The sequence below is a fragment of the Manis javanica genome, chromosome 6 (assembly GCF_040802235.1).
Source record: "Manis javanica isolate MJ-LG chromosome 6, MJ_LKY, whole genome shotgun sequence".
NCBI lineage: Eukaryota > Metazoa > Chordata > Mammalia > Pholidota > Manidae > Manis > Manis javanica.
Window position 1 is genome coordinate 55,100,287 of NC_133161.1, and position 11,680 is coordinate 55,111,966.

The 11,680-nt window shown below is 37.6% G+C and overlaps 1 protein-coding gene across 1 annotated transcript; it reads left to right on the plus strand.

Moving 5' to 3' along the window:
• The first annotated feature begins 1,034 nt into the window (after nt 1–1,034).
• Nucleotides 1,035–1,735, plus strand: FERD3L (Fer3 like bHLH transcription factor). The gene has a single exon (XM_017681065.3). The coding sequence runs from the start codon at nt 1,239–1,241 to the stop codon at nt 1,728–1,730; it is 492 nt and encodes a 163-aa protein (XP_017536554.2). The 5' UTR covers nt 1,035–1,238; the 3' UTR covers nt 1,731–1,735.
• Nucleotides 1,736–11,680: the final 9,945 nt, after the last annotated feature.

The window sequence follows — 11,680 nt, forward strand, 5'->3', positions numbered from 1 at the left end:
ACCAAATTTAAAGTCTCTTTTCATCTAAAAAATAATGACCTAAAAGATAACATTAACATTCCTTTAAAAGAATTCGATAGTATAGCTTCCGTTCTGACGTCCTGTAGGAAGGTACAAATCAATGAGAAAAATAAGCCAGATGGAAATGTCAGGGTTTTTCTTTTTTTCACAAATACTGGTCAGCAATTTAACAGTTGAAAGACTTCTTAACAGAGGGTGAGCCGATCGACCCATTGGTTCATCGGAGGGTAAACCGCATATTTGAAAGGAGATTGAAGTTATTTTGTTTGTGGGGAGGGAGAGGGTTTGCTTTGCCTCCCACGCTGGGATAGTACAGTAAAGCACGCTCGGGGTAAATATTCTGAGCTTCCCTTTTTCATTTTACTCTCATCATAACTTTTGCCTTCGAAGTAAAATCCTCTACAAGAGTAGAAGGGTAGGAAAAGGAAAGTCAAGTATCTCAATTATTAGCTGATTATAACACAACAGGCTTTAGGAGCCAGGGTTTGTAACGCGGCAGGAGAGCTGTTTACGATGTCCAGGGAGGAGAAAGCCGGTTCCAACAGCGACCCTTGGGAATGCGCTCTCGGCACCCCCTACCGTGCTTACTTAGGCTAATGGAAGATTTTGCCTTTCAGCAGCCGCTGCACTGGGATACCGGACAAACAGCTCCCCTCGACCCCTGGCAGACAGGGCCCCTCTTCAGGACATCATTAAAAGCACAAGCACTTGTTTCACACCCACTGGCAGCCTTGGTTGGCAAGATTCAGGACTCCTGCCCTGAAGCCAAGGAGAATCCAAAGCTGTGGAAAACATCCTCTCTTTGAAAATCCAAAACTAAATTAAATAACTACATGAGATAAGGAGCCTGAAGAATATTAGCCGGCTGCGGGGGTGTGTAGAAACACAAAAGGCACAGCAGGTAAGATCTGGGGGTTGCCAAGAAGGAACTGTCCCAGGTGGCGCAGCGAACGGGATCTCGAAACTGGAGGCCCGTCCCTTTGAGTCTTCATGCATGCTCGAGCTTGTCTTCTTCCATCAGCCTCGAGAGGAGGGACGTTGCCAGAGCCTTCCCTATCGGTGCCACTAATCCTGTTATCAGCTCGGTTACAAATACTCATGTAGCCTAGTCCTTCAGTGATGGTGTCGCATCCGACTCACGGCTGTTAGGAAGCCCGTCACCAGAGTCTCGCCTCTCCCTGCTAGAAACCGATGAGACGCAGGACCAAGCCGACGCGATGGAGGCCTATCCGGAGAGCTGCGTGGATGCCACCGTGCTGGGCTTCGTTGCAGACCTGTCCCTGGCCTCGCCGGGGTATCCTCTCCTCTGCGACTTCGCGCCCGGGGTCCCCTTTGGTGACCGAGACCTTGTGCTCCGAGAGGGAAGACCCAGGAGGCTGGCGTGCTTTGAGGAGGATCCAGACGAGGAAGGCGAAGGAGACGACGGGGAGGAGGAGGAGGAGGATGAGGAGCAAGGGAGAGGTGCCTCCCTGCTGGGCCGCCCGAAGAGGAAAAGGGTGATCACCTACGCCCAGCGCCAGGCCGCCAACATCCGCGAGAGGAAGCGGATGTTCAACCTCAACGAGGCCTTCGACCAGCTGCGGAGGAAGGTGCCCACTTTTGCTTACGAGAAGAGGTTGTCCAGGATCGAGACCCTACGCCTGGCTATCGTCTACATTTCCTTCATGACCGAGCTCTTGGAGAGCTGCGAGAAGGAGGAAACCCGCTAAGCCGGGACGGGATGGAGGAGTCTGCCCCTCCCTCCCCTGGGCGCGCGGGGCTGGGGGGTGGGGGGAGGTTTCAGGACCCGCAGGATGCGGCGGAAAGGCCTGGAGGGCTGCTCCAAGACAGAACCTCTGGCTTTCTGGTGCTTAGTTCGGGGTTAAAATCCCCATAGCCCTGAGAAGAGCGGCAGCCGTGTACTTAGTACACACGGGACCGCTCTCGGTGGTTTAGCGCAGCGGCGGGCGGGTGTCATTAGAATGAGTTAGAACGCCTTGGGGTCATCAAGGCTCCCTCCCAAAAGCAGCTTCGGCAGGCCGGGTGGGTGGGCAGCTAACCCTCTCTACTAACGGCAGACTCCAGGGACTTCTACGGAGTCCAATCTCTCCTCTTTACCTTTTTTTTTTTTTAATAGAAGCAATAAAATAGACATTCCTACTTTTTTTCCTTAAGCCTCAAGAGTCGGTGTCACGCCTTCCCCAGCAGGCGCTCGGCTGCTACTCGCGCCCTTAGAGAGATCCTGGAGCAGAGAGCCACGAGGGGTGCAGGGTGCGGGACCTCCTGGGAGGCCACGGAGCTCCGGATCTCTTGTCCGATTCCTTTAGGCGTGTGGTCAAACGGAAGGACGTTGAGGAGGGGGACGGGGAGTCGAGGGAACAGGCGACTCTTGAGAAATGACTTCATTCTCCCCTCCTCTTATGCGCAGAATCAGGAACCCTTTTCGCGTCCTTCTAGGAGCCAGACGCTTGAACCCGGAGGTAGGTTGGGTAGCTGCTCTAAGACACTCATGGGCATGCTGAGGGTCTTGCGCGCCTTGAGCCCTTGTCGCCCGCAGGTGCCTCCCTGTGACGCCTCAGGAGAAAGGACCAGGTCTTCCCCGTCGCTGAGAAGACGCAGCGCCGCCTGAGCGCGCACTGTAAAATTTTTTACTGTAGGTAGAGAAGATAGCTTTCATTCTAATCGCATTTAGGCACAGGTGAAGCAAAAAGTCAAAGAAGGAGATGCATTCTTCCGCTCTGCAAAAGTGTGCGATGGAGATTTTGAGGTTGAAGCAGGACCATAGTGAGGGGCCGCCTCCAGTTTGGACCCTCTGCCATTACACAGTTCTTCCTTTCTGGGCCACCTGCTAACACCTGAACTGAAGGTCTCCGGATAGAAGTAGGTACGTGAGGAGAGGAACTTGTGAATAATACCCACCTACCTGTAAACTCAATAATCCTAAAGGATAAATCCTGTATTCCAACACTTCATTTTGCCTCTTCTTTACCACACCCTTGTGTGTGTGTGTGTGTGGGTGCACCCACACACACACTACACTATCATACTTTTAGATATATAATTCATTTTATTAAGTAATATGTATTCATCCTAAAAGGAAAAGAAAAATATAAATCACTCCGCATTATCACACAGTGAGCATTGTTATCTATGTCCTTCTAGTCTTTTTTTTTTCTATACGGATATAAATTTAGTATGTTTAACAAATTTGGGATCTTTTGATATTGATCTTTTTCCACTCAGCATTATAGAACAAGCACTCTTCTCTGGACTATAAATATTTTTCAAATGCAATTTGATTACTGTATCTTATTGTCGTATCGATGTAGCACAACTTAATTCCAGTCCTTTACAAGTGATAGCTAAGATATTTTCTTTACAAGAAATAAATAATGATGCAAAGAGCAGTCTACAAATTTCTTCTCTGACTATAATTCTCTGATACTAGATAACTAGAAGGGAAATTTCTGCATCAGATGAGCATTGAGGTTTGCAGCTACAAATGGCCAGATTGCCTTCGGGTGGGGTTGTGCCAGTTCATATTCCTCCCAACAGCATTACAGGGCTTTGCTTGTCAAGTGCCTTCATTTAAAACTTTTCCTAGTTCTCTTATGTATGGAAACTGGATTAGTTTTGAAATGTCCACCCTCCCAAAAATGTTTTTTATTTTTACTGTCTTCACCAGGACTTCTGCCTCTATCATAAAAGTAACAGGGTAAAACGGTTTAAAAAAAAAGTAACAGAACAACAAAATCAGGGAATGCATTTTTTTTCATTCTCAAGCACCTTTATTAAACTGAAAATTTCACAGTTTATATTTATGAAGTAAAATTACTCATTTTCTCTTCTTTTCCTAGGTGCTTTTTGGCTTCTCAAACTAGTGTATCTGTTTTTAAAGATAGCTTTTAAATTACTCATTTCAGTATGTTAGAGGAAAACAACTATTTTCAATTATTAATTTAATTTTTTTAAGTGTTGATATTTTATGTATTGTGTGAATGCGTTCAAAATTGCAACAGCTTACGGAAGCTCTCTTCCTTCTCCCACTTAAAAGTCCTCCTGAGAATTAAACATCCATTTTTAATAATCTGCAGGTGTTAAATAAGTTTCAAAAATGTCTCAACTCTAGGGATCTTTAATATTCTGTTGATAACCAGTTTTGAAAACCAGACATTTAAAAAAAACTATATAGACAAAGGACCCCAAAATTGGGTGCTGAAGAGTAAATACAACTATCACTCTTAATCCTCTTCCCCATATTCTGAACCATTATGTTATATTCTTGGTAAGCACATAATATCCTACAGTTAATACCTCTTCAGTAGAGTAATTAATGCCTGAAGAACTTCTTAATAAAAAGCATTTTCTTCATTATTATTAGAATTATGCCCACAAGTCTTAAAACTATTACAGCTTACAAATGTTGTGTTGTCAGTTTTTTATATTTAGAAGCTGCTATAAATGTAAAGTATCTATGACATTTTCTTAATCATTGTAGTAATAGAATAATTTGAAGCCAAATAAGGGTCAGAAACACATAGAAATGGGTTGACTTATTCCCTATACCAAATCATCCATAAAGATAAGACAAAATGATGCATGTTTCCAACATGAATTCACTTCACTTCTATTATCTTGACATTCAACTTTTCTAAGTTTTCTCAATATTAGATCCATAAATTTGGTATACTCTTTAATATGAGTGTCTTTCAGTGTATAACAAAATATATGTTAAAATTGTTTTATTCTTTGTTCTCTTCTAAAACAAGGTTGACAGAAATATCAGTAGACACTAGTTTTCAAAACCTTCACCAGTTTTTTTTTTTTAAAACTAATGGTGTCAGTTCCTTCCCAAAATTGTAAGAACTGGCTCTTGAAATCTTAAAGTTATTTGGACATATAGAAGCTAAATATCATTTTAGATGTTGTTTGGAAACAATTTATTTATATATTCTTTACTGACTGAAAATTGCCTTTTGGTCTCAAACTAAGTTCTCCATAACTATCAAGTTACTCTTCAGTATTCAGACATGTAAACCAAAAAAAGATCTAAATTAAATCATATTTGAAAGACATAATCAGGCTTTCCAAGGAAAGAAACAATATGAATATGAAATATGAAATATGAAAAAATTAGAAGTCTTTTCCATCAACAGGCAGTTATTCGACCAGTCATCTTTTACAGGTGTCCAATGTGAAAGCATATTTAGCAAAATTTGCACTGGAAACTGAACCAACTATTATGCTAGTATGCATATTCCTGCATGAACATACAATTAAGCCCCTTGGATTGGTGTCTGTTATTGTATCTGTCAGCATTTCCATAATAAAACACTACTGTGGAAGGTTTATAAGAGATGAAACTTGTTAAGCACAGTTTAGCATAACTTTTTTCATAATTACAAGTCTTCAAAGAAAATTTCAAAGCTAATGAAGACACTTAAGTACATTTTATGTGTAAGGTTCCAAAATGTACCTGCAGATAAAAAATCAAGAGATTCTATTTACTACAAAATGTTAGATTTTTATTTTTATTAAAAATAGCTGACAGATTAATATATGAAGTTTAAGTATTAAATCTACTTCTCATAGCGTGATAATTTTCATTTTACTTTAAATGTATTCGAAAAGTACTGAAATTTTGGTATATATCTATAACTTGACCCAAAGTTCCCTCAAAGATTCCTGAACTTGGCCTGTATTTTGGATGAAGCTAGGCCCAATTTCTGGTCAGCACCTTCTTTTCTTATGAATGCTGGACTAAGAAAGTTTACAAAACAAGAGTCAGCAGTTCTGACCATTTTGTTTTCACTTTGGGGTTTCTTTGAATCCAAAGCTCAAAACCAAACCTGGCGGAGGAGAAGGAAAGGAAAGAAGCCACGTGAACTGACAGGAATAAAATACCAGAAAGATGGAAAAACTTCTTCAAGTCTTAAAACCAAAGCCTCTGAATTTCCACAACTTTCTCAATGACAGCAGATTTTCAGTTTGCACCTAAAACACTTCTATAAAGGAGCAATAGGAAACACAAAGAATAGCATGAGTACATTTTAAAACCTTCTCATGGCTAATTTTTGGTAGAAGTCCACGCTTAATTTTGCAGAAGGTAAAGAACTTTTGATATTCAGTTAAATCAAGAGTTCGACAAATTATAATAAAATGTCATATGGTGACTTAGTGCTTTATTGTTTTCTAAGCAGCATTCACATTATTTTCTCTCATTTGATCCTCCCAACTGATTTCAAAAAGATCTACAATCCCTCAATTAAAGAGTCACCAGAGTAGCATCTTAAAAATTCATTTACTCACTGAAATCAGCATGACAGCAAGATTCCTAAAAGGGACCAGTGGGTATATATAGGCAACACGTTACGTTGAAAGATAATGCCTTCAAATATCAAAAGCAGCTTAACACACTCTGCAGATGATAGATTATACAAAAGGCTGTATGGTCAGGCTCCCCCAAAGGCCACATTTTACAACCTTCTATTTAGGGCTCTGTGAAGGAGATTTCCACCTGCAGCTAGCAAACATAGATGACCTCAGAACAGCTGTTATGGACAGCTTTTTATGATTTCCACTCTTCAAAAGGTAGGGAAGTGTCTATGAGAATACAGACATAGATCAAATAGCTGGTAAGCAATAAAAGGCAACAATGTCACATAAATGCGTTTGAATGAGTGAATGAATAAATGAATGTGATTACACAAATATTTCATAGTAGATAATTTTGTGACTTCTTCAAAGTTTAGTAAAATCACAGGCTATATTTGTTACCAGTCAGATCTTGCATGGACTGACTACATTTAATACCATAGTTTAGTGAAATGTTGAAAAACTAGAAATAGTCTCAAGAAAAACTACCAAATAATTAGATTGGTCTAGATGAATTAATATTATCTGTAATAATAAACAGTAATACCTCTAATAATAATATTTACTGTATTGCTTGCATGACAACCGTGTTCTAAACACTGTTTTGAGATTATTACGGAACTATTAAAGTTTTCATAATCTTTTAAAGATATTGGCACCTTATAGTGATGATGACACTATGGAATAGAAATAACTTTCCCAAGCTCAACCATCTAATAAATAGCGAAGCTAAGGTTTATGCTCAGCCAAGGATCCTAGACACCAGCTTCTTAGGGACTGAGGTTATTTGTATATTATTATATGATTATTATATTTAAGTAGAAATTATGTGGTAAAAATGAATAACTATTGTTTATCTTTGCTGAAGGTCACACATGTAGGCCTGGGCTTATCATGTACCACAGAGATATAGTCTCTGCATTGAAACCTAAGAAGGTGGATGACTGGTGGGCCTTTTTGAAGAGGCTTTGAAATAATCATCAATGGATATTTTAAAGCCACAATTTTCCTTGAGTGGCTTCAATACAATCCTCCCAAAAGAGAGGAGATAAAACTCTTTTAATGAACATAATGATTATTCACACAAGCTTTGGAATTTGACAAAAGTAAGTTTGAATTGCAGGTACATCCATAATACTATGGAAGTTAGTACAACTTACTTAATTTTGATGACCCTCAGTTTCTTCAGCTTTAAAGAGGAATAATAATATCCATCTCATAGCACTGTTATGAAGACTGATTGAAATACATATGCAGAATGAATGGTGTATAGTGAGCACTCAGTAAATGGGAACTACTATAAAAATACATGTCATCATCATTATCATCATTATTCTATCCCTTCCATTTTTATGGCAATGAAAACTCTATGAAACAAGGCATCACCTTCACCACCAATGGTAATATGTGAAAGCATAACATATATAAAGAATACGACTCATTAGATAATGTTTCTAAATAATCTGATAAAGTCAGATTTTTAAAGTTCCCCAACATTTTTTTATTCCTGGAATACTGGAGGGCAGCATTTAGTCCTGGTCTGTGCATTTTTCTAAGTGGAATAATACACACCCAATAGAGACTATGGAAACTGAAAGTCCCTCCTTTAGCCAGCTGCTGTAATAGCACATATATTAAAGAGAAAGGTAGGTAGGTGACTTTAAATCTGAAAAAAATTATCTGAATTCATTCAGGGTTCTATTTTGTCAGCAGCCTAGACTTTATATTGAAGTCTATGCTTTCCATGTCAGTGTGCATTTATTCAAGTCAAATAATTCCTGTTAGAATAGTTCTGTATTTGATTGCAGTAGTGGTTATACTAACCAACATATGTAATAGAATGACATAGAACTATGTTTTTTACACACCAGTCTCAATTTTCTGCTTTGCTATTGTACTATAGTTATATAAAATGTAACCAATGGAGGAAACTGAATGAAGGGTATACTGACCCTCTCTGTATCATATTTGTAACGTCCTATAAATCAATAATTATTTCAAAATAAAATGTGAAAAAAATCAGATAATTACTATGGCATTCCCTTGAACCTATAAAGCACCTTACAAATATAAATCATCACTAATTTTAGGGAAACATTCATAATTTATTGATTCATATCATGTTCTACAATTTTTCTTCAAGTGTTTCATGAAAGTTAAGCCAGATTTTGTGTATGGTATTACGTGGATCCTAGAATAAAAATCAGGACTCTACCCATAACAGGTATAACCAAGAAGTGAGTATCTGATTCTGGGTCCCTTGGTCCATGCTGACATTCTTGGCCAGATATATTCTAAAGAATGGATTTGTAGTGTGGCAGGAACCTCCTATCTTTATTCTGCTACTTTCTAAATTAGAAAATTTGCTTAAACTACCTAGGCTTCAATACCTATCCTCATTTGTAAAGTGGAAATAATAAACCAAGTTGTATAAAGTATCAGAAGATATCATGTAAAGCGCTTAGTACAATGCCTCACACAAAGTAAGCATTTAGTCAATGTTGTTACTGTTTCTGTTATTGTAAATTTGAGCATGTATATAGAGCAAAAGGACAATTCAGCCTTTTATAACGACTCATGAGAACACATAAAAAAGCAATATTAAATAGTGTGTCATGCTCCTTCTAAACAGATAAGATTCGTTTAAATAGCATGGCATTTGGGCCCAATTTAAGCTGCTGCTATAAAACCTACTTTTGTCAAATCTTGTCTCTAAAAAAGAAATTTAAAGGTAAGGTTGCTGGTTTACAACATGCAGTCACAACTTTTGGTCTGCCAGGAAGGTAGGTCACTGTAAGCCCTACATTTTAAAAATAATCTCTAAAATGTATAAAGCTTTTTGTAAAAGTTAAAAAGGGATACCTCAATTGGTAAGTCCTCTGGAAATTTATTTTTGAGCAAATTCATCTGAAAAGCTATAGTGTTAGTGACAGTAATTGAGAAGTAGGACTACCTCAATTACAAAGCATGGATGCATGCCTGATCTAGGCTAATCTGAAATCTGAAAACCTTAGACTCACTCAGCCCTGTCACCCAGAAATGGGGTAGCATGGTTATGCTTTGGTTTAGGTTCTCTGAGGGAAATAAGAGTTCCTGAGAAGAGTACCTAAAAAGGTTAAGTATCTGCCACCTGCCTCCCACAGAAAGGAATCAGGGAGGAAGAGGAAAGGTCCTTCTTTGAAACAGCAGAGAGGGGAAATTGGGTCCGAACATGCATTCTTGGACATCCTGTGCTATTTCTCCTATTTATAGGTCTCAAAATTGGGCACCTTATCCTCTTGAATTACACAAAAATTTTTTTCACTCTGACAATAGTGGATTTATACATCTCTGAAAAGCTTTGTATTCCTTGCCTAGATTTATTTGCAATTTAACTATCAATTTTTGAATAAAGTTAGTCTTAATTTATACATTATTAATTTCTCAACATTTAAAAATGGGCAACTTCTTATATATCTACCAATTTATTTAATAATTTGTTCTCCTTGAATAAAAATATAAAAGGATAATTATTAAATTTCTTATTCCTCTAAAAAACTTTGATTTAATTTCAAGTGGTTTATTTGATGGTAAAGGGCCTTCTGAAATACACTACAATTTTTCTGACTTGGGAAACACATTATTTCAACTATTCTCACCATAGGTTCATATTTTTAACCAAAAACTGTGATAACTGTAGTTAACAAGTATTTGATGAATAGTGGTTTTGTTAATTATAGATCTTATTGAACATACCACACCATTTTTTTCTTCACTATTTATTCAATGGTCTAATCTGAAGCCCATTAAAATTAGAGCAGATGAGCTCAGTTCAAATATATATTAGATGCTACTTTGTTTCAAGGTGACACAATCACAAATTGAATGATATACCCTTATTAGTGTATTACATTTCATTAAATTCAATCAACTGCTTCCAAAGTTTAACATGGAACAGGCTAAAAAATGCCCAGAACTCAAAAGCATTACACAATGAAACACAACAGAAATCTTCCCAAATTACATCCACATGAAAATATACACCATACCATGATTCAGACCTCAAGGTCCTTATCCTAGACATTCTCAGAGCTTCTGCTTCTATAGTTAGAACCTCTCCCTCCGTTGTATGGTTCATATACATGCAAACATGCATACAGGTGAAAGTACTTCCACCAGAATACCTTCACATGTATTTTAGAATGAATGGCACATATATAAATTATTTTTCTCCTAGCTCAAATCTTAGAAATCGTTTTTTTTTTCCTTTTCCTCCAAAACTTTGGTAGTTTCATCCTCTTTTACTAATAGATACATCTTTATTGAATACTTCATATGTGATAATATTAATGATTGTTGAACCTTTCCATCTTTTGTCACTGAAATTTGAATTAGCATCAATATCTGTACATATATTGAAAACGATCCCAGAAATTACTCCAGTTCTTGATGGAGCATTAGCCCCACATAAGTATATCAGGCCTGAATACAATTACTAAGGCCAGGAGCCAGTCAACTGTAGAAAAGAAAGTGTCTGGAATTGCCATTCAGGAAATCTACAGAACACTCATTGATTAGATGTGGGTCACTGACTCAATGGGAAAAACAGAATTTTCTCTGGGAGTAGAGCTACTTCCTCTTGGAAATATTCAAGAGTATCTGAAGTTCAGGGAATTTATCATATCAAGAAAGGAGTTAGAAAGGACTCAAGAATACTCTGAAATTGGCTCCAGTTGGGAAGATCAAAGCTGTATTTCATAACATTAGAACATACTGTAGATTCTTACAGCCTGTTTACAGAAATTTCACTGGTAGGAATTTAGCCTAAGGAAATAATCAAGACTATTTCAAAGATTAGAGTACAAGATATACATCTCAGTATTGTTCATATTATTAAAAGAGAAAATAGCCTAGATGTCTAAAAATGTGAGTCCTTAAGTTGTTGCAGCCATTAAAAGGATAGTGTATGAAAAAGCTTGTGCTATTTAAAATCCAATAAATGATAAGTTAGAAAATACTTTTTATAAAGCAATATGTAAGTCATGATTTCAATTGTTTCATATGAGAATGTATGTAAATACATGTGTAGTATGAATGTCTTTATATCTACAAATATAAATGTCCATTTTATATATTCTATAGGATAACTGGTTATTTTTGTACTTGTGCTTTTAGAGTTTTCTACCATGCTTTTGTTGTCAGAAAAATAATAAAATGATTTTAAACAAGTGGGCATACATCAAACTTAAAAGCTTCTTCACAGCAAATAAAACCATCAATAAAAAAAGGCAACCTACAGGAGAAAATGTTTGCAAACCACCTATTT

Bases quoted from the DNA above. Each gene is read 5' to 3' on its own strand.
- FERD3L (XM_017681065.3), top strand. From the start codon at position 1,239: ATGGAGGCCTATCCGGAGAGCTGCGTGGATGCCACCGTGCTGGGCTTC.